This window comes from Carlito syrichta, unplaced genomic scaffold (assembly GCF_000164805.1).
Source record: "Carlito syrichta isolate Samal-C Ts95f unplaced genomic scaffold, Tarsius_syrichta-2.0.1 Scaffold314172, whole genome shotgun sequence".
Taxonomy (NCBI): Eukaryota; Metazoa; Chordata; class Mammalia; order Primates; family Tarsiidae; genus Carlito; species Carlito syrichta.
This window is the reverse complement of record NW_007258268.1, coordinates 86,759-109,558: the sequence shown is the minus strand read 5'-3', so window position 1 is coordinate 109,558 and position 22,800 is coordinate 86,759. Positions and strand designations below refer to the sequence as shown.

Genomic DNA, 22,800 nt, shown 5'->3' with positions numbered 1-22,800 from the left:
AATCCACTCACCTCAGCCTCCCAAAGGCGCGGGATTACAGGCTGAGCCACCAAGCCCGGCTGGGGGGAATATTTAATAGAGACTCGACAAGCAATTTCTTTACATGGAATTGAACTAGAAAATGTGTGTCTGTCAGAGGTGTACTGGATCTGAATCAAAGATAAAATTTCTGACCTTGGTACAGTTTATTCAACCAGAAGCTTCCAGTGAATTTTTCAAAATTAAACAACATAAATGATTATATTCCTAATCCATTTAGAAAAATGTTCCCTTTTCCTTTTGCAAATTATATCTGTATGACTTTTATGATAGGTTTTCTTGTTTTCTTTCTTGAGAGCAAAAGATTATTCCTTCATTCCATACTTCTGAGTTTCCCTACATCCAGACTAAGAACCATGGTGCCTAGAAGACATAGGAACTCAATTAATCCTAATACTGTTTACTCAAAAAGAGACTGTACTGGATCCCATAGGGGTATACAAAGAGAACTCCATTTTTTCTTTCTTTTCTCCCAAGTTTAATTTTTAAAAAAGTAAAAGTGTCAGGTACATAAGACGACTATTCAAAGTATGCATATTGAGTAGTATATTGTTCTTTTTTTTTTTTTTGAGTTGGAGTCTCACTCTGTCACCCAGACTGGAGTGCAGTGGCACACTCCCAGCCACCGCAGGTTCGACCTGCTGGGCTCCAGTGATCCTTCCACCTCAGCCTTCCAAGTAGCTGGAACTACAGGTGCGCGCTACCAAGCCAGGCTAATTTTTTTATTTATTGTAGAGATGAGGTCTCGCCAAGCTGCCCAGGCGGGTCTTGAGCCCGCGGGCTCAGGCAATTCACTCACCGCGGCCTCCCAAAGCGCGGGATTACAGGCTGAGCCATCAAGCCCGGTTAGTATATTGTTCTTATTGAGCTCAAATTTGGATTTTTCACCCAGATAAACTCAGAAGAACATTACTGCTCCTTTTTTTCTCTAAATGGTACTGTGAGCAGGAAGTACAAACACAAGAAGTCTCCTATCTGATTTTATTCATTCTATGGTGTACTCTCATTACTTATTCTTTAATAGTTTTATAAAATGGCATTATTTTTTCTGACATTAACTCTAGCTTATCTAAATAATGGTTAAGCACAATATAGACAGTCTAAATAATTTAATTTATAAACTTTACAAATGGAGAACCACAGAGATTGTCATAACTGCACTGTTCCCTGTTATGGTGCCCACTTTCTCCCCAAATGAAATTTTATTTAAAAGAGTCTTGAATGTATACTATTTTTCTTTTAGAAAGCTTTTTAAAAGATTCTAATATTATATGTGTGTTGCTTTTGGAAGTCTCCTAGGTTTAGAAACAAGTATATTGCCTTTAAAGAGATATAAAGTGACTTGAATATTTTAAATTAAGACAGTCAAGTATATAAACAATAAATATATCTGTAAATTCAGAGAGATGTTAATGTTCTTCTGGTCCCGAATACCACTTTAACTCCAAATGTCAGAGAAATCAATCTGGCAGGTTGTAGTCAATGTGGTGACTAGGTGTTGGGGAAATTAAGGAGCACTAGTAATCAAAGGCTCATTATTTCAAATTGGGGTCTGTTTCAAATAAAAGTTACTAAATATGACCTGGAAATAATCACTCTTACTTATTCATAAGCAGATGCTTCATAAGCATGAGTATTTCCTACCTAGGATTTTCCACCACCATAAAATCTAATACCTTAATTTAGGCATCAATGTTTTATATTCTATTACCCCCATTTTCTATACACTGATTCCAAGTTTAATAAAATAACTATTTAAAATAATCTGTTGAGTTTTCTAAGGAATTCTTTATAGATAGTATATTGCTACTTTGCTATGCATGAAGTAAAATGTTTCCTAGTCAGACCTACACCAATAGCAGATATTTTTCAAGATTTTAAATGAAGATTTACTATTTTATTTTTCAGAGATATTTGAAATATGGCTCAGAGTGACTTCCTCTACCCAGAAAACCCAAAGAGGAGGCAGGAAGTAAACCGTCTTCACCAGCAACTACTTGACTGCTTATCTGACAGCTTCCATGCCACCAATAAGCTCAATGAGGTTCTAAATACGCACTTAGGGTGCAGACTGGACTCCATTGAGATGAAAAGAGATGGAACCATCAAAGAAAACTGTGATATCATCATCCAAGCCATTATGAAAATACAAAAGGAGTTGCAAAAGGTTGATGAAGCACTAAAAGATAAACTAGAGCCAACCCTTTATAGAAAACTTCAGGATATTAAAGAAAGGGAAACAGAGAAAATTGCAATCGTACAAAAGGTTATTTCGGTCATCCTGGGAGAAGCTACATCTGCAGCCAGTGCAGTGGCTGTTAAACTGGTGGGATCCAGTGTCACAACCGGCATAATTAGCAAGTTGGTCACTGTGTTAGCTCAAATTGGTACTTCTCTCCTTGGTAGTATTGGAGTTGCTGTTCTTGGCCTTGGCATAGATATGATCTTCCGTGCCATCCTAGGGGCGGTGGAGAAGACGCAGCTTCAAGCAGCCATCAAAAGTTATGAGAAGCATCTGGTGGAGTTCCAGTCAGCCTCAGAAAAGTACCATCATGCCATTACTGAGGTCACCAATACAGTGAAACGCCAAATGAAATGAAGTCGTTTTATCTGCTACTGGGATATTTTTGTTTCCCTATCATAGTGTTTGCTTCTTTGATTAAGTTCATTTTCCATATGCTTCCAATATAGACTTAAATAGAGTAAATAATTTGGGAAGGGGAATTGGAGATGCCAATACTAAATAACGCTTGTGTTTTCTATCAACAATGAATGCCTAGATCAGTTGGTGCTAGACTCTGAGGTTAAAAAAAAATTTTTACATTGCAGGATGTTTCTCACCCTTCCCTACCAGATTGGGGAAAATGCTATCGTTGAGAAGCAACTATACAGGTTATCTTTTCATTCTAATTTCCAGTCAAAATCCTTAAAATTTACACTGAATGCAGAAACCTTCATTTCTACCACTAGCTTCAAACTCATTCAGTTCTAAAGGGACATGTTTTGTAACCTCTGCCTAGACACAATGCCTAGGCTTTTGAATCGAATAGAAATATTGGACAACCCTCTCGTGTCCCCTCCCACTTTGGGAGCTTTTCTGTCCTCTTAATAAATCCTGCTTTCTAAAAAAAAGAAAAAGAAAAAAAAAAGAAATACTACCATATTTTTGGCCATCAGACTAAATCCAATTTTCTACAAACTGGAAGGGACTGAGAAATGGTTTGTAACAATTTGTTTCAGTGATGAAAAACAGCAATGGCTCTGTAAACTTCTATTAATAATTATACAGTGTAATGTGGATGGCTTTTAAAAAGATAAAGGTTCTGTTTCTATCATTGCAATCAACCCTGACCAACTGTGATGATTAAATATCGCTCAAGTGAATGTTTGAACACCCCGAAACATTTAAAAGACAAACAAGCAAGCAAGCCACAGCAACACATGCATAAAATGCATTTAGGATGTAGAATAATAGATCCCTACTCTTCAGGCTGTCATTTAAAGACATAACTTATTATGAGTTTTCAGGAAAAAAGAATATAATTCCATTTATAATACGAGCAAAAAGGAGGCAGCAGCCTTGCTACATGAAGCATTAGGTGGCCATTTCACTAATTAACTAATTCCAGAAAAATCCAAAGGTTATGAGGCCTAATGGCTCAGCTGAATATCTGAAGTTGTGTTTGTTTTCTAAATCCTTTACCAGTGAATTCCAATCAGAACTCCTTTAGTGTACACTTACAAAATTATTAATATGCTATTGATGTGAAAATGTGTTTTTTATAGTGGTTTCTTCCAGCCAAGTCAGGAAATGTCTTGCAATAAAAACTACTCAGCATATCTAAGAAATTTTAATTAGCTAGATGAAAAATTTTAGCTAGATGAAAGACTTTAGTTTTTCTAACACTCTTCATTTTGTTTTCTAGCATTGCTTTTTAAAACTAGTTGCAAAACATCACAATTTAGTTCACCTTCAAAATTAAATTTTTTGTTGTTGTTTATTACCTGGTTTATAAGCTTTAACCTACAAGATCTTGTTATTGCTTTCTGAGACTAAAATCCAATCTAAAATCCAATCAATAATCTATTAAGACAAAGATTAGTTTAGTTATGAAACTGATCTTATATTGTTAAGGGCAGGTTTAAATATTCTGCTAAAAATACGTATCTCCATCAACATTTTGAAATACTTATAAATAATAGTAAGAATGGACCTGTAACTGATTTTCTAAGTGATACTCAGATTAAGATCGGAAATAACCAAACGTATCCTTTAAGAGCAGAATTTTATTTCTTCATTTATTAATTTACTTATTTTTTTGAGTCGTAGTCTCACTCTGTCGCCCAGGCTGGAGTGCAGTGGCACGCTCACCGCCACCGCAGCCTGGACCTGCTGGGCTCAAGGGATCCTTCCGCCTCAGCCTTCCAAAGAGCTAGAACCACCACGCCCGGTCAATATCTTTTTTGATTTATTGTAGAGATGAGGTCTCGCCAAGTTGCCCCAGGCGGGTCTCAGGCAGTCCCCTCGCCTCCGCCACCCAAAGTGCTGGGAAGACAGGCGTGAGACACCACGCCCGGTCATAGCAGAATTTTAAAAGATTTAAACTTACCTTGGAGGGAAAACAAATTGGGGAAGACTTAGGAAAAGAGGGGATAGAAGGTAAGGAAAAGACGGAGACCAGGGATAAGCGAATAATCCCGTACGTATAGTGACATCAAAGAGGATTTTTGGCTGGTGAAAAGACCAGTGGGAATGGAGCCAATATACATCAACCGCGCCACGCATACATTTAAAACTGACTGTACACGTGTCCCCACAGTTCCTCCTCAAAACACGACTTCTGTAAATTAGTAATCTGCGTCTCTAACACGGGCACTGATTTATGTGTTCAGGTCTACTAATGTGCCCATGAACCACTAGTACGTTTCCGCATGCACCAGGCGCCCACATGGGAGAACATGATGCTTGCCAAGCGCAGTAAAAACTCAGTGGCAAGCATTATTCGGGAGCTCGTTTTCAAAAGGAGACAGTCTCAAAGAATCGCAACCGCCTACATCACAAGAAACGTAATAATCCTAAAACTAATTCAATTTCAAGATACCGCAAAACACATTCCTATCTTCTGAACGTACCGCTCTCCAACGGCTCAAAGTACTTAGCTCCGGGCAACTAGGTCAGAACGCCTCCAGCCTGAGAGACCGAGCAGTCAGCCAATCACCTATCCGCAATCGAGTGGCGACTCGGTACGTGAAATGAGGCGGGCACTTAGCCGACAACCACCAATCGAGTATTGTATTGGAGCGGAAACGACTCTGGTCCGGGAGTTCAAGGGTACACTCTATGGTTCCAGCCCAGAGTAACGTTGAGAGACCGCGGCTCCGAGGGATAGGAAATGACGTAAAGATTGCGGAGGGGCGCGAGGTTTCAAGATGGCGGTGGCTGAGGGGTTGACCGAGCGGCCCAGTTGAAGACCCCTATAAAGTAAAAGAGACTGGGAATCGTCCCCTCCCGGCTTCTCGCAATACTAGAGCACAGCAGAAGAGTGAGTATACGAGACTCCTTTAACCCGCTTCTTCATCTCTCGTGCCTTCCGAGGAGGCCCGTGCCGTTACCTCGGGGACACCAGGCCCCTTTACCCTGCTCTTCTTCTCCCGAGTTGGGGTCTCCCAGGTCACGGACCCGGGTATCCCTAGCCCTGGCGCGGCGCAGCGTCCAGCGGTGACACGGTTGACTTCGCCCGGGTCGGCGAGGGCCGCTTCCTTTGCACGTTCATTGGTAGCCTTAGGTCTGACGTCTCGTACCCTCGAGTCCGGGTCAACCGTCGCTATGGTTTCGGCAGTTGCTGCTGTTGCCTCCTGTGATGGACCTGGACCCTGTCCCATTGAAACTTCTTTGGCTAGTTAGAGTTCCCCAACGGTGCTTTCGGCCTGATTTTCCGATCGCCTCCGCTTTTAGACAAGAAGAAAACAAAAGTAGTTTGTGTTGACTAAGGTTCCAGTGTCTTCCGTAAAATTCTCCGTAATTCGTATCTGTTGTATGCTTTCGTCAATAAGTGTACCTGATCTCAAACCTGGCGAAGCGGGGACCAAAGAGAGGCAGGAGCTTTACCTGTACGATGACCTCTTGTCTACCTAATCCTGAATTGTACCCCACATCTTTAAAGTAAAAAAACATATGCCTGAAAATAAGTGAGAAAGGAAAGCAATTACAATACAAAAACAAGGAGAGCTTGTATTTGTATTGATTTTGCTTGTTCTCACTCCTCTCTGCCTCTTACTTCCCAGCTTCTCTCCCAGCCCCCAGTTTTTCTGATGAGGAAAGACTTGACGAGGTAAAATAATTGCCACCGGAACACCTCTGATATATCGAGCAGAAACCGTGCAGTTGAACACTTGGTTAAGAGGTATTAACTGTAGTAAACCGATCTGACAAAATCTGCATAAAAGGGAGAACAGAAAGTGTAACTGTATAGTGTACAAAAAAAATTACCCTAAAATCTTCTCTTTAAAGTGTCTCACCTTTAAAGTGTTTACTTTCAAAAGGAAGCAGATCTGTCAGCCTTATTATTGGAAAGACTGTGTTTCAAAAAGTTAAATGCCATTCCTTTGGAATAAGAGGGAGAAGCCATACAATAGTGTACTATGTTAATAAAAGTTTAGGGCAATCCCCTTGGGTCTCCTCCTGCTCTGGGAGCTTTTCTGTCCTCTCAATAAATCTTGCTTCCAAAAAAAAAAAAAGAGTAAATAAATAAAAGTTTAGCTTGCAGAACTTTTTTCTCAAACAAAATTATTTCTTTTAGTTACCCTAAAAATGCACATCAGAAGTCAAGTAGGTATGAATACGAAAGATACATATTTTAATCAATATCGAAGCTTTGGAGAGCTCTCTTAAAAATAGTAATAATTTTGAATATTTGCATTTTTAGTTATGTTTTGAACTTTTGGAAGTCAAGAATTATATCTGAATTAGAACTAAATCTGATTAAATATTACTAAATTCATGAATTTTATTACCCCAGAGGTGTTGAGAACATACAGCATACATGCCAAGAGAGACCATGGAGATAGGCAAGACTGAGGTGTTTGTCTTTGAGCCCAGATCCATTGCCCCATTTCCTTTTTTCCTTATACCCTTCATATAAATAAAGATATAGAAAAGACTGATGGCTTCTTATGTTTATGCCATTTTGTTAAAACATTTTCTAGTTGATTTTTTCAGTTGACACAGTCATTGTTGTGATTCTTAAGAAAAAAGTTAAATTGATAACTTAATGATATTCAAATTGATCTTTATACTCATTACGTTTCTAAAGAATAATAGAGATCTAGTTTTTCATGCTCCAGGAAGTTGAGGCTTGACACTAAAGTCAAAACTAAGAAAAGAACAAGGTTTCACAAAATTAATAATGTTTCAGAGATGTTAGGGACTCAAAAAAGGAAGAAATATTACAAATACAGGCAATGTAAGTGACTTCTTTATCTTTATCTTTGCAGGTTTTTTTTGTTTTTTTTTTTTTAATGAACAAGTAAACTATACAAATTGTCAACATGGGACGGAGATCTACATCATCCACCAAGAGTGGAAAATTTATGAACCCCACTGACCAAGCTCGTAAGTGTCCATTAGTATGGAATGATAGAGTAGAGAAATGATAAAAATTGAAAATATTAAACAATCTATTTCTTTGTGGCTTCATTACAAGATCAGCAATGATAGGAGAAGTAAATTGTATAAAGTCGATCCTGTGTCCATGTGGGCATGTGATCAATTTAAAACTTCAAACATGGAAGGAAATTAGTACCCATATTTTTTAAAAATTTGATTGACTTGCAAAGTAGAATTAGTGGAAGCTTTCTTTTTGTGTTTAGAATTTAGTTTTGCAAGCTCTGTAGTATTTTGTTATTTTTCCTTCAGATTCATAGCTATTTTAACATAAAATGTTGACATTTTTGGTTTTCATGGTTAGAAAGATGCAATTGGTACCTACTGAATAGAGACTAAGGATGCTGCTAACTATTCTACAGTGCACAAAATAGCTTCTTGCAATAGATAATAATCTATATTAAATTGGAGAAAATGCTAATGTTCAAGATTTGAAAGTTTTTTTATCTCCCTCTCTCCCTTTTAAGGAAAGGAAGCCCGGAAAAGGGAGCTAAAGAAGGTATGATTTCAGAAGCATATTCTATATAATTTTAAGTGTTGTTTGGCACATCTTGTGATTTGGGATTAGCGGATTTCAAAATAACATTTTCAGTTATTTTCCAGAAAAGATTATTTTACTTCTTATAGAAACCATAAAATTTACTAAGCCAAAATTTACTATACTTAGAAACTGTACTGAAATAACTTTGCAGATAGGCTCACAATGGGTTATAATGACATTGTTTATTTGATTACCTTTCCCAATGAGCTAAAAAATACTTTCAAAAATAATTTTTTAGCCGGGCTCGGTGGCTCAGCCTGTAATCCTGCGCTTTGGGAGGCTGAGGTGAGTGGATTGCCTGAGCCCGTGGGTTCGAGACCCGCCTGGACAACTTGGCGAGACCTCATCTCTACAACAAATTTTTTAAAAATTAGCCAGGTGTGGTAACGTGCACCTGTAGTTCTAGCTACTTGGAAGGCTGAGGCGAAAGGATCGCCGGAGCCCAGCAGGTCGAGGCTGCTATGACCGGGAGTGGCTACTGCACTCCAGTCTGGGCGACAGAGTGAGACTCCAACTCAAAAAAATAATAATAATAATTTTTTTTATAGTTTATTAAAACATAACTGCTTTAAAAGCTACTGAATTAGAGAATAGAAATAAATGTGATGCTTTGTATATCCATTTTCCTGGCAGTTAGCTGTTGAGTTTTTGGCAAAGTATTTCACAGAATAAGAAAGGATTTACTTTTGAGTATCGTGCTTTAACATATTGAGAGAGTTGAATTTTTATAATTTTGTTTTTTGGGGTTTTTTGAGTTGGAGTCTCACTCTTGTGGCCCAGACTGGAGTGCAATGGCACTCTCACGGCCACCCCAGCATCGACCTGCTGGGCTCCGGTGATCCATCCACCTCAGCCTTCCAGGTAGCTGCAGCTACAGGCGCACGCTACCACACCCAGCTAATTTTTTATTTGTTGTTGAGACGAGGTCTTGCCAAGTTGCCTGGGCTTGTCTCGAACCCACGGGCTCAGGCAATCCACTCGCCGTGGCCTCTCAAAGTGCTGGGATTACAGACTGAGTCACCAAGCCCAAACTTTATAATTTTTAATTGTATGTTATTGTTAGCATTAAATCCCACAAAACTTTTTTCTATGCTCATATATAATTTTAGAATTTAGATGAAACCTTTGTTTTTTAAAAAAAGAAACTTTGGACTCCAACTAGAGGTTTTGAGACCAGGGGAGGAAAAAAAAACAGTTGCAATCTTAAAGATGAAAACTCCAGTTAGAGAACATAGGGGGAAAAAAAAGATCAATATAAGGGCAGAGAAAGAGAGAGAGAGAGATTAAGTAACTGTTAAAGATCTCACAGGGCTAAAAGCAATACTTTCCTGAGAAAGCACATCTAATAAATCACATTTTAAAAATCTTTTTTACTAAAATCAAAACATTTTTTAGAACAAAAAATTACATATCTCTGTTTTTGATGGTTGAAATAAGTGATCAGAAATCAAGTAGAAGTTCAAAATTCAGTTTAAATAAATTTTTAAAGCAAATTGAAATAAAAGTTTATGAGTGCCTAGTTTGACATTCTGCTCTTTTATTGTTCTAAGAACAAAAAACAGCGCATGATGGTACGAGCTGCAGTTTTGAAAATGAAGGATCCCAAACAGATTATCCGGGACATGGAGAAATTGGATGAAATGGGTAAGGATTTACAAAGAGGAATTTACCTGTCAAGTTTTTGATAGTTCTGTCTTCTACTCTATCGTTGGCTATAACAGTCTGATACACAGGCAGTCAGGAAATGAATTGAAGCAGCATAGGCCTGAGTAAAACAGAATAGCATGATGGTATTTGACACTTGGATTTAGTTTTAGTGTTGGAGACAAAATAAAGTGGTGGAGGACTGTTGCAAACTGGAGACTCCATATACCAGATTGAGAAGGAAACCATTATTTGGCTTCAGCTAGTGGTTAAGAGATAATGAAAGCCAGTTTGGCCAGCTCACTTTTTAAGAGAAGACTAAAAATCTGGTTTATTAAATCACCTTGGGTTTTTGGTTTCCCTTTTGTTTTTAGTGTTGGCAACTACCATGTAAATTTAAATATTAGGCCATTATGAGTATAAGACAGTTTTCCATTTTTCAAATCAGAAGATCCAAAAAGATATTTAACTCTTTAGTAAGGATACAGAAGTAATCATCAAATAGGTAAGATCAAATTACATAAATTATTATACTAGGATTTCCCTCCCTTTTCCATGTATCATAGGATCATTGTATTCAGTCTCTTCATATACATCTTCAGTATCACTGTTTTATAATATCATTAGAACCACATGAGAAAGCCACATGTTATATTTCTGTGTGTCCAAGTTGTTAATGATTGATGCTGGCCCTAGAAATTTTATCCTAACTCACAAATACCTTTTATCTTAATATTAGAGCATGTAGAATATTGTATTTATCTTTTTTATATCAGTTTTCAAATATGCAAAAAATTTTAAAAGTCTAATTAACACCCATGTGCTTTTTACTTATCAAGTTTTTGCCAATTCTGCCTTCTACCCTTGCTACCTTTTTAAAATTACATTTGAAAGTGATCTTTACAAGTTCAGTGGTTTACCTAAATCCACAGAGTAGAAAGTAAAAGAGTTGCACTGAAATTCCCCAGTGATTCATTAAATGGGGTTCAAAAAAATACAATCAGTGTGGCATTGTATTCCAGGATTTCTGAAATAATGTGGGAGAGTCTGGGCAGGAGTTCTGGATCAGGCTTCAGGATCCCAAGCTTTCCCAGTTCAGCTGTATCTGATTCCACTTAGTGCAGCTGGTCTAAATATCAGCAGGGACAATATCATTTCCTTGGAGCATCAGGGAATCCTCTATTAAATGACTCAAAATTGTCATATGTTTTAAAAGGAGATAGTATTTGAGGTTTATTGTGTACTGACCTTACTGTATGCCAGTTTTTGTGGGGTTTTTTTCCCACAAGTTATCTAGTTATTACAACTTTTTGGCATAAGAGCACTTTCCCTGTTTTACAGATGAGGAAACTAGGGCGCAGAGAGATTACATACATTTCTCAAGGTCACACTACTATCTAGTGGCAAAGCTGAAATCAAAACTCAGGCATTCAGTACTTTTATTAATTACACTAGGAAATAGGGAGTATGGTGTTAGAATATGATGGGGAACCCCCCCCCAAAAAAAAGAAACAGTTATTTTTTGGAGGACAGGCCCCTTGTGGTAGAGGCTTTTGTTGCTAGGTACCCATTGGCATCAGTATGCCAGCTAGTGTTTGTGAGAGGCTGCATTCAGCTTCAGTGAATTTTTTGGGGGAGAGATTTTTTTTCAATGTGTTTGCCCATTCATGATGGGTGATTTACACAAACAACCTACCCACAATGCGCTGAGTGTTCGGTTTTTGACCAAAAATGAAATGACCTTCATGTGCCACCCTCCTTATTAACCCAATCTCTCCCCAAGTAACTTTTTTTGTTTCCTAGATGAAAAAGTCCTCAAAGAGAAGCGTTTTACCCATGTGGAAAAGATGAAACAAAAATTGGCAGATCTTTATAAAAATAATAGTTAATTATTATTTAATAATAGGTGAGCCAAACACCTGGATATTTTATTTGTAATCCCATTATAAAGCCCATTGTATTATAGCTTTGTTAAAGAGTAATTAATGTTTCCATTCAATACTGCAAAAGCTGAAGACCAGAGAATTCAACATAAATGCCAAGATCTTAGAATTAAGTGTCAGAGCCAGTATAATATATAAACATAGTTCTGTCTGACAGAATCTTCACTATATTTGGTTTTTACCATTGAGGACTGAAAATTGATTTTTATTACAATGAAGAGGAAAGTCAGGTGACATTTTTGAGAAAAGAAAAGTGAATGACTATAAGGTGTGGAATTGAAATAAATATTGTAGTTCTGTGGATAAAACTGAAAAGAGTATTCTGGTATCTAGATCTTTTTAAAAAAATTTAGTGTATGGGGAAGTTTTTATTAAATGATATAACCTATTGATACCTAAATAAAGTAGCCTTTTGTATTTAATTTCATAATCTGCTTTTTCTCTCAAGAGTTTAACCCAGTGCAACAGCCACAATTAAATGAGAAAGTACTGAAAGACAAGCGTAAAAAGCTGCGTGAAACCTTTGAACGTATTCTACGACTCTATGAAAAAGAGAATCCAGATATTTACAAAGAACTGAGAAAGCTAGAAGTAGAATATGAACAGAAAAGGGCTCAACTTAGCCAGTATTTTGATGCTGTCAAGGTAATCAAGTTTCTTTTGAGAGATAAACTAAAATATTATACAAATTGAGTTATCCCTTTTGTGAAATGCTTGGGACTAGAAATGTTTTAGATTTAGGGTTTTTTTTGTTTTTTTTTTTAAATATTTGCATGTACATAATGAGATATCTTGGGAATGGGACACAAGTCTAAACATGAAACTTATTTGTTTCCTATATACGTAGCCTGGAGGTAATTTTGTAAATTTTGTGCATAAAACCCAAGTTTGACTACAACCTATCACATGAGGTTAGGGGTGGAATTTTTCTCTTAAATGACCTCATATCAGTGCTCAAAAAATTTCAGATTTTGGTGCATTTTGGATGAAGGGTGCTCAGTCTGTTCTCAGATTTAAAAGTTAATTGGAAAATTGATCATAATGAATCCCTCATGGAAATTTTGTATAAAACTAAATATACACCTGCCCTGTGAGCCAGCAAATCTAACCCTCTGTTTTTATGCAGGAGAAGTTAATTCATCTACCAACACAGTAATAGCCAAAAACTGGGAACAGCCCATGTTCATTAATAGGATAATGGATAATCAAATTGAAATATTTGATTTATTTATGCAGTGGAATACTACTCAGCAATAAAAAGGAATGATCTAATACTCAGAGCAACATGGAATTTTTTTTAAAAGATAAAGCTCAAAGACATACTAAGCTTCTTTCATAGTTATGGTTCTATTTTTATGAAATTCTAGAATGGCAGTGGTTACCTTGGGATGGTATTAGAATACATTGGGAAGGAGTATGAGGTATATGCATTTGTTAAAACTCATTGGATTTGTACATTTTATTGTACATTTTATCTCAAAATAAAATGGGAAAAAAATCAAATGCAATAATTTTTGTAAAGGAGGTAGTATAAGTTCCATTTTACAGACGAGGACACTAAGGCAGCTTTCATAGTATCACACAGCTAATATACAACAAAAATTCCTCATAAACAGGCTAATTTTAAACCCAGGCCCTGCACTGAATATATACTATTTGTTAATTGATTTGTATTATTTTGCTTTCACTCTTTATATTAAATAGGATAGCTTTAGTGCTAGGTACTTGTAACATTGGATTTCTCTAAAGAATGACTATTTCAAATCATATTTTAAAAAATCAGCTTATGATTGGGGAGGAAAAAAACTGGGTTTTAGCTAATATGGAGGCGATAAAGATTTCTTTTTTATTTTTGACAGCCTTTGTATTGATGTGAGGCTTTCTATTCTCGGTTTGTTTTGGGGGGTGGGGTTTGCAATATTTATGTTAGTTGGAAAGTAAATCCAAGTTATAAAATAGCCAACATGTTATTTTTAGTGGGAGTTTTTTATCTTCCCATTGAGAACTCTGTTCAAACATACTCTCTCTAAACTATTATACTCTATATTTCAGAATGCTCAGCATGTGGAAGTAGAGAGTATTCCTTTGCCAGATATGCCGCATGCTCCTTCCAACATTTTGATCCAGGACATTCCACTTCCTGGTGCCCAGCCACCCTCCATCCTTAAAAAAACCTCAGCCTATGGGTAAGAAAAGCAGTGTCATAATCAGAGAGCATTTATTGAAAGGATATCTTGACTGTCTAGTGCCAAAATGAATGCAGTGGGAAATAAAATACAGTGTGAATGTAAGCAGTGTAACATTTGATTAAATGTGAAATAAGAAATCCCTTGAAAATTGCTTAGAAAAGGACGTAAATATATCATTACTGTTAAGTAATTACTGTGGAATTTTTCTTTTACAGACCTCCAACTCGGGCAGTTTCCATCCTTCCCCTTCTTGGACATGGTGTTCCACGTTTGCCCCCTGGCAGAAAACCTCCAGGCCCTCCCCCTGGTCCACCTCCTCCTCAAGTCTTGCAGATGTATGGCCGTAAAGTGGGCTTTGCCCTGGATCTTCCTCCTCGAAGGCGAGATGAAGACATGTTATATAGTCCTGAACTTGGTGAGGAGTGATTGTTCCTTTTGCTATTATAATCTTTTCACTATTTTTTTCTGTGTTGGTCTAGTTTAACATGTTGTTCCCTACTTTAGAACTTAGGAAATAAATGAGAATACTATGTACATACTAATGGTCATATAGATGGATAAGTCATAGGATCTATTCAAGTAAAAGCATCATACATAAGGAAGCAAAGAGATGCTTATTGTGTTTTAAATTAGACTTTTCTTAGAGATGTCACTCTTACTACCAATTCCTTGAGACTTGTTTCCGTTTCAGCTTTATTGTCATTAGATGAAAGCGACATTATATACATACATATGATTGTTGCCAAATGGAATGTGTTTTTAATTTTGAAACTTTAAAAACAAATCTTACATTACCAAAAGAAGTACTTTAAGCTATTGCCATATGAAAATATTGTCAGACTGTATGATTAGCTGTATATAGAATTTTTTTATTTTTAAACAGTTAAGTTGTTATATTCTGGGTTAAATATCATAATTTTTTGTATTTCTGTGTACCATATAATAGAGGAACTAATCATACTACTTATTCTGTGCTCTCTCCCCCCTTTTCAGCTCAGCGAGGTCACGATGATGATGTTACCAGCACCAGTGAAGATGATGGCTATCCTGAGGACATGGATCAAGATAAGCATGATGACAGTACTGATGACAGTGACACTGACAGATCAGATGGAGAAAGTGAGGGGGATGAATTTGTGCACCGTGATGATAATGAGCGAGAAAACAATGAAGAGAAAAAGTCAGGTATGTGCAGGTGAAAGTTTCATGGTATTGCTCAATAAAGAGCACACAAGCTGAAGCTCCTAATTTGTTAGTGAATCTATGAAAGTAATTGTGAGCTCTTTGAAAGGAGGAGTTGTGCTATATTCGTCTTTAAATACTAAAATTTGGAAAGTTTTTGACATAGTAAATATGCAGTGGATGTTTGTGAGGAAAAATATTAAATTGTGTATGTGATTTTTAAGTCTATAATAGCCATTTCCTTACTAAACTCTGGTGTGGCCCTGTGTGCTTTAAGATAGGGCCACTGTGTTTTCCTAACTTTGGCTCCCTCCCCTACCTCGGGGCGGTGAATCAATCTCAGTATCTCTTTCCCTCCCTCTTTTCCCCTTTTCCCCCCTCCCCCCCATTTTACTTTCTAAATAAACTATATTTTCCAATCTTTAAAAAAAAAAGTCTATAATGAAGTCTACTTTAGGAGAAAAAGATAACTATTCAACAGCATAAAGATATCCTGTCACATCTTTATCATGGGAAAGAAAGGAAAAGAACTGTATTGAGAAAAATAGATTCATATTGTTGTTTTTTAATAAGTCTTTTTAAATGTTCATATTTGAAGACCTTCCATGGTGTCTTATATGAACCGGTACCATAGTTATAACTCAGGTGCACCTGTGAACAGAGTCAGCAAACATTTTATCCATAATGTATGTTACATGTTTATTTGATTACTACGCACTTAAATTAACCTACACATATTCTTTAAAAGCAGGTATGACATTTGTTAAGAAAATTTTAAGCATTGTAGTAGGTACTGGGCAGTGCAAAACATATACTAATTTTGTCAAATCTCAGAGAGTAGTTTTGGAGCTTTTGGGATTGTTTTTGTGGCCTACAGCACAGTATTTATGTTAGTATAGACTACCAGTGTTCATGTTTATAATACTAATGACAGATTTTTCTCTTGCTACACCTTAAGGATCATGGTTACAAATAAAAAAGCTGGTTAAAACACCAAAAAATAATGACATCCCAGCAGATGCTTAAAAAGTATTTATGATTTAAAAAAAACTTTTAGAAAACTCGGAATAGAAAGGAACTTTTTAACCTGAAAAAGGCTATTTATTCATTAGACTGTTAAACATTAGGCTAAATGATGCGATATCAGAAGCATTCTTAGTTGGTAAACATTTACAGGCGGATAATAGTTCTCATAGACAGAGTTGGTAATGAAAAATTATAGAGAACTCTTAGGTAGGAACTAGTACTAGAAAATAGAAAGCCATTAAGGCCACAACACCTCCATTTTTCTTTGGGACTGTATGATCTCTTGCCTTTTTCCACCAATGAATTTTTCTTGTATATACTCAGCACATATGTGCCAAAAATGACTGTCCCAACTAATAATTGATATCCATGCAGCTAATATTTATTGAGTTTTTACTGTAAATAAGGCATTTTTCTAGACATAAAATATATAGGGTAAGCAAAACTACAGCCCTCCATATAGAACTGTTAATCCTCGTGTAAATGTTTACCAACTAAGAATGCTTGTAATATTGTACCATTCAGACTAACGTTAAACTTATGTTAAAAATTAATGTTAAATTTTTATTTGTCTTTTTAGTTGTTTATTGTAGTGAATTTTTTATTTATTAAGTCATCATGGATTTTTGGGACCAACCCTACATGTTTATGATGTATTTTTATTTTAAAACAGTTTATTTCAATTTGTTTACGTTTTATACTGGTCAGTAGGTTAGTTTTGCTTACATTTTATGTAGGCCTATAGGTATCAGGATTATGCTAGCCTCATGAGTTAGATCATGTTCCATCTTTTTCTATGCCCTTTTTCAGGAGATTTCTACAATTTGGTGTTTGGCTGACTTTCTTCCTAAAATTATTTGTTGCCTTTAAGTAGTAAATCTGTGACTGCCATTTCAATTTTGTATGTTCTGGGCTTAACACTTCTTTTTACTAATTTAAATTTTTCAAAAATTGTGTTTTTATCTGAGTGTTCAGTTTTATTGGCATAAAGATACTGATAGTATTCTTTATATTTTTAATGTGTACATCTTAAATCACACAGCATGTATTTACTACCAGTTGACATTTCACACAGCATGTATTTACTACCTGTCATTAACATGGCATTTTCTTCCTGCACTTCCGCCAAGTAGTGGATAGCAATTATATCTATACTTCATAGTGTTTGTCTTACAGTAAACATTTACTGAATTTTGTTGATCCTAATCTACCCCATTCCTTCCCTCCTCTGGCCCCTTAGGACTGAGTGTACGATTTGCAGATATGCCTGGAAAATCAAGGAAGAAAAAGAAGAACATGAAAGAGCTGACTCCTCTTCAGGCCATGATGCTTCGTATGGCAGGTAAGACAGGGAAGCAGGGAAAGAGTGTAAATCACCTTTTTGTATTTCCTCATTCCAGTTACTTTACATATATTTTTTTATTCAGTATCTCAGCCACCCTAAAGTAAGTAATAAGTCCTTGTTTTACAAAAATAAAGTAAATAAAGAGCCATTAGGTAGGCTGCTCAAAGTTACACAGGTAGTAAATGGTTGAGTTGTCTTTTAAATCCTGTTCTGAGCTGGGCTCGGTGGCTCAACCTGTAATCCCGCACCTTGGGAGGCTGAGGTGAGTGGATTGCCTGAGCCCGTGGGTTCGAGACCTGCCTGGGCAACTTGGCGAAACTTCATCTCTACAATAAATCAAAAATTAGCCAGGTGTGGTAGTGCACGCCTATAGTTCCAGCTACTGGAAGGCTGAGGCGGAAGGGTCGCCGGAGCCCAGCAGGTCGAGGCTGCGGTGGCCGGAGGCGGCAACTGCACTCCAGTCTGGGCACAAAGTGAGACTCCAACTCACACACACACAAAAAAATTCCTGTTCTGTCTTATTTTGAAGCCTAGGTCTCCCACTATGCCACAGTTGCCTAGATGAACAGAATACTATTTTATTCTTACTCATCTAAGTATTTTATTGAAGAAGACTATTTGGTTGTTAATTTTAAGAACACATTTATTGAGCATGTGTCTTCAGTCATTGCTGTCGTCCAAGCTGTAAAAAAATGAGTCCTCAACTCCATTTACCTGGTTTAAAATTTCTTTCAGGTCAAGAAATCCCTGAGGAGGGACGTGAAGTAGAGGAATTTTCAGAGGATGATGATGATGATGATTCAGATGACTCTGAATCAGAAAAGCAATCACAAAAACAGCATAAAGAGGAATCTCATTCTGATGGGACATCTGCTGCTGCTTCTTCACAGCAGGCTCCCCCCCAGTCTGTTCCTCCTTCTCAGATACAAGCACCTCCCATGCCAGGACCACCTCCTCTTGGACCACCACCTGCTCCACCTTTACGGCCTCCTGGACCACCTACGGGCCTTCCTCCTGGTCCACCTCCAGGTAAGCACTTACATGATATGATAAAGTTTAAATGAGATTAGAGTGAAGTTGTTTCAAAAAATCTCACACATCCTTAGTATTGATTTTTTGTTTGTTTGTTTCTCCTAGTGGAATTCTCAAAAGATAAGTGAAACTTACTACTATCTAAGGCATTGTTTTCTGAAAGCTACCTGTTTTTCTCCAAAACTCTTCTTTTTTCAGGGTTCTTGTTTCTAATTATGGCAAGGAGAAACTTGAACAGGTCACTGAGGTTTTCTTTAGTATTACTTTTTTTCATAGTTTATTTAAAGTAAATTAGAGAGGAGATTCACCTCCCCAAGGTAGGGGAGAGGGGTCAAAGCTTAAGAAAACATGGCCTGGCCATAGCTCAAAGAACACGTGTCCAGACCATAGCTTAACAAGGCATTGGCCTATATTACTTTTTAATATGACAGATTGACCTGGTTCTAAATTGGCAGCAGGTGGGACTAGGGCACAGTTAGTACTGTCTTGTGTTCTTGCATTAGGCATGTTGAAAGTCAGGGGAACCTTTATAGTTTTTTCTAATTTTAGTTCATTTATGGAGAAAAGGGTGATCAGTCTATTTATCAAATGTTTAACTTGAAATTATAAAAAGCTTACTTATAATTTGAAATAACATAGGGAACTTTTCAGCTATTTATAATTTTAGGGCTTCATTCTACAGCCAGCCAATTCAGTTTTCTTCAATTGAGCTAATCGTTTTCTGATTGGTCCAAAGCAAAATTACCTATCTTATGTTATTCTCAGTGATCCTCATCTATACTTTAATGAGTTTCAGGAGTTCCTTAAAGCATCGTGTTTTATATTCCATTTTCAGCTCATACTAGATCGATCCATTTGAGAATTCTTAACCACCTTTGTGTTATTTCCAGCCCTGCAGAACTGTGATTGAGTATGCTTTTGTCAGTGCTGGGAAATAAAGAAATATGATTCATAACAAATCCAATACCCTTTCCTGGTGCTGAGACATTTGCTGATGTATGTTTCATTAAGTTTTTGCAGTTAATCTGATTTCAGATTAAGGTGTTAAGACAAACCATATTTGAGTTACCTTTATGCCATAATTATTGCTTAATATATGTTATTTAACATTATCATTTTTCTCTTTTCAGGAGCTCCTCCATTCCTGAGACCACCTGGAATGCCAGGACTTCGAGGGCCTTTACCCCGACTTTTACCTCCAGGACCTCCACCAGGCCGACCCCCTGGCCCTCCCCCAGGTCCACCTCCAGGTCTGCCTCCTGGCCCTCCTCCTCGCGGACCCCCGCCAAGACTACCTCCCCCTGCACCTCCAGGTGAAGCTTTCAACTTATCTAACAAAAACTTAGCCTACTTAGTATTTAATTTGCTCTAAGACATTTTGTCACATTTCAGTATTCTGAAACCCAGGGTATCTTACAATTGGTGGAGGTTTTTAATTGTTGTTAACCTGGATTGAAGTAGAGCTCTTCCAGGGGTATTTGCATTTGGTTCTGCCTGTCACTTCTGGGACTTCTCATAGCCAGAAAACACTTTAAATGAAATTCTCTATTTGAGATTGTCTACTTTTAGTTGTAATTATGAAGCTGTTCCATGCATCTAGATGAATATCATCTTTAAATTTAAAGTCACGGGAGATTTCCCCCCTCCGCTCCCTCTACCTAGTGTCAAGGTTATACATGCAGATTTTCTTGTGGGCTTGTTTTATGTGGCATGTGTGTTTCTGGTTTACTACACTGAATATCTGGGTTTAATATGAAGGTCTGCTTGGGCTTTCTCCCCTCTCCCTCTCTGTGGTACATAGAGTAATTATGAGCCTGTGTAATCATTAGCATCTTAGATTTGATGAACTATGGTACTTTATATTTAATGTAAAAGTGGCATTTGAAGAATTAAAGTCTGAAGTTCTTGGTCTGCAGAATATTGTGTGTCTCAACCATCAATGGGATGTGAATTCTTTTCCAGTAATGTTGTCAGACGGTGATTAATTACATTCTCTCATTCCATGTGCATTAATGACCAGGGTGAAAATTTTATTTCCTGCCCAATGAGTTATCTCTTTGTGCAGGGGAAGTAGTATAGAATAAGTGAATAATGCATGGAAATCAACCTCCTGACCTTGGCCTTACTAACAACTGTCCTGTATAGCTAGAAGAGACTATTGGACTGTCAAATTTGAAACAGTATTTGAAACCAGTAGATGTCGATTTTACTTTATATTTTAAAGTAGGACATGACTTAGCAACAAAACCTGTTACTAGAAGTATAGGAATGTGAGCTGACGATGAATACTGTTTTGTGATAAAATATTCCTTACTATCAGTTTTAAATAGCAGGCAGCATAAATATAGCCTATTTTCTGTAAGTTGTTAATGCATTTATAAAAAATTATCAGCCAGGCATGGTAGCTCATGCCTGTAATTTCAGAACTTTGGGAGGCTGAGGCCAGGAAATCAAGACCAGGCTAGGCAACAAAGAGAGATCTACAAGAAACAGAAGAATTAGCTGAGTATGGTGGTGTGTGCCTATAGTTCCAACTACTCGAGAGGCTGAAGCAGAAAGACCACATGAGTCCAGAAGGTCGAGGCTGCAGTGAGAACCATGATCATGCCACTGCACTTTAGCCTGGACAACAGAGTGAGACCCTGTCTCAAAAAAACCAGTCAACCTGTGTAAACATCCCTAGTGGTAGTTAAATGTTTGTTTTTTTCCCTGGGGGGAGTCCTCCCAATTAGTAGTTAAATTTTATTCTTGTAGTATTCATCCTCTTTTGTTTTCCCTCTTTTAGGTATCCCTCCACCTCGTCCTGGCATGATGCGCCCACCTTTGGTGCCTCCACTTGGACCTGCCCCCCCTGGGCTTTTCCCACCAGCTCCCTTGCCAAACCCTGGGGTTTTGAGTGCCCCACCCAATTTGATTCAGCGGCCCAAGGCGGATGATACGAGTGCAGCCACCATTGAGAAGAAAGCCACAGCAACCATCAGTGCCAAGCCACAGATCACTAATCCCAAGGCAGAGATTACTCGATTTGTGCCCACTGCACTGAGAGTACGTCGGGAGAATAAAGGGGCTGCTGCTGCTCCCCAAAGAAAGTCAGAGGATGATTCTGCTGTGCCTCTCGCCAAAGCAGCCCCCAAATCTGGTCCTTCTGTTCCTGTCTCAGTACAAACTAAGGATGATGTTTATGAGGCTTTCATGAAAGAGATGGAAGGGCTTCTGTGACAGCTTTTGATGCCAGATCAGACTTCTGTTCACAGCAGTGGCCCGTGGAGAAAGAGGCTTTTAACTTAGGTGAAACAGTTACTTCCGCTGTCAGGGTATTTTCTAATTTCAGATCAAGGAATATCTTAAAGTATAGTCTTGTTCAGAATTTACTGCATACAAGAGAGGCTATTTCATTCAGAATAGATGGTTATTGAAGCAGTGCTGCTAACATCCATTACCGTTCACATCACCATTTTCATCCTAGTTTTTCCCCTTCTCCAGTTTTTTGGGAATTTGTCATCAGGGGGATCTTATTTACTTATTTGTTTTGACTCTCTTCTTGTGTGCTGTGGGCACTGGAGTAGAGATTTCTGAAAACAACAGTTTATTTCATCTTGTGTGTGTGTGAGTTATTTTTAATATTTTCCTGTAAATATTTTGTAATATTTTACTTGTAGTGAAATGGATCACAATGTCATTTCCTAATACAAAGCAGGATATGTGGGAAAAGAAAATGTACAATTCTTTGATTATTTCCCACTGGCCTAAACTTTGAGTGTTTCATGGAAAAAAATAAATGTTCTACACTAAGATACTCTGTGTTACTAATAATGTGTAAAGGGGATGCCTGTTTTATGAATAGAAGAAAAGGCAAGTATTTAAAACTTAGGTTTTAAGGAACTACTGTTTCTGGTACAGAATTAGAATCTAACTGAAAACATAAAAACCAAGTTTTAAATCTAAAGAAATTTAAAAAGGAATAACTTCTTTAAGATTATCATTGGCTTTAGAGAAATTGAGAGATATTACAGATAGTGTGATTCTGCTTTTATAGCTTAGAAGATAGTAGTCATATCCGCTGATTCCTTATTTCTTTCAGGCCTTTGTGAACTGATACTAATTGAATGGCAAAGTCCATTTTAAACCATTTTGAAACTATTGAAAAATCAGAAAAGGTTAACTTTTCTTGAATTGGTGGGTTTTTATGTACTTTT

The 22,800-nt window shown here is 37.2% G+C and overlaps 3 protein-coding genes across 4 annotated transcripts in view; 2 read left to right on the top strand and 1 right to left on the bottom strand.

Moving 5' to 3' along the window:
* Positions 1-5,214, bottom strand: part of PDE6H (phosphodiesterase 6H) — a 172,793-nt gene extending 167,579 nt beyond the window's left edge. For both annotated transcript variants that reach the window (XM_021719128.1, XM_008071208.1), the window contains exon 1: positions 5,173-5,214. The gene's annotated coding sequence lies outside the window, so the exon portion shown is untranslated. The remainder of the gene's footprint in view (positions 1-5,172) is intronic.
* On the top strand, positions 1,950-2,729 carry SMCO3 (single-pass membrane protein with coiled-coil domains 3). The gene has a single exon (XM_008071213.2). It carries the CDS (start codon positions 1,961-1,963, stop codon positions 2,636-2,638), a length of 678 nt encoding a protein of 225 aa, XP_008069404.1. The 5' UTR covers positions 1,950-1,960; the 3' UTR covers positions 2,639-2,729.
* Positions 5,215-5,452: 238 nt separating the features above from the next.
* On the top strand, positions 5,453-22,398 carry WBP11 (WW domain binding protein 11). Its single transcript, XM_008071206.2, has 12 exons — positions 5,453-5,582; positions 7,534-7,651; positions 8,170-8,201; positions 9,794-9,887; positions 12,279-12,475; positions 13,883-14,016; positions 14,235-14,434; positions 15,013-15,204; positions 17,468-17,569; positions 18,308-18,601; positions 19,735-19,917; positions 21,390-22,398. Exons 2-12 carry the CDS (start codon positions 7,588-7,590, stop codon positions 21,821-21,823), a joined length of 1,926 nt encoding a protein of 641 aa, XP_008069397.1. The 5' UTR covers positions 5,453-5,582; positions 7,534-7,587; the 3' UTR covers positions 21,824-22,398.
* Positions 22,399-22,800: the final 402 nt, after the last annotated feature.

What these genes read in the sequence shown, in the direction of transcription:
- SMCO3 (XM_008071213.2), top strand. Translation starts at nt 1,961, where the DNA reads ATGGCTCAGAGTGACTTCCTCTACCCAGAAAACCCAAAGAGGAGGCAG.
- WBP11 (XM_008071206.2), top strand. Translation starts at nt 7,588, where the DNA reads ATGGGACGGAGATCTACATCATCCACCAAGAGTGGAAAATTTATGAAC. An exon ending in GGAGAAATTGGATGAAATGG is followed by an intron (nt 9,888 to 12,278) that starts GTAAGGATTTAC and finishes TTTTCTCTCAAG; the next exon opens with AGTTTAACCCAGTGCAACAG. An exon ending in AAAAAAACCTCAGCCTATGG is followed by an intron (nt 14,017 to 14,234) that starts GTAAGAAAAGCA and finishes TTTCTTTTACAG; the next exon opens with ACCTCCAACTCGGGCAGTTT.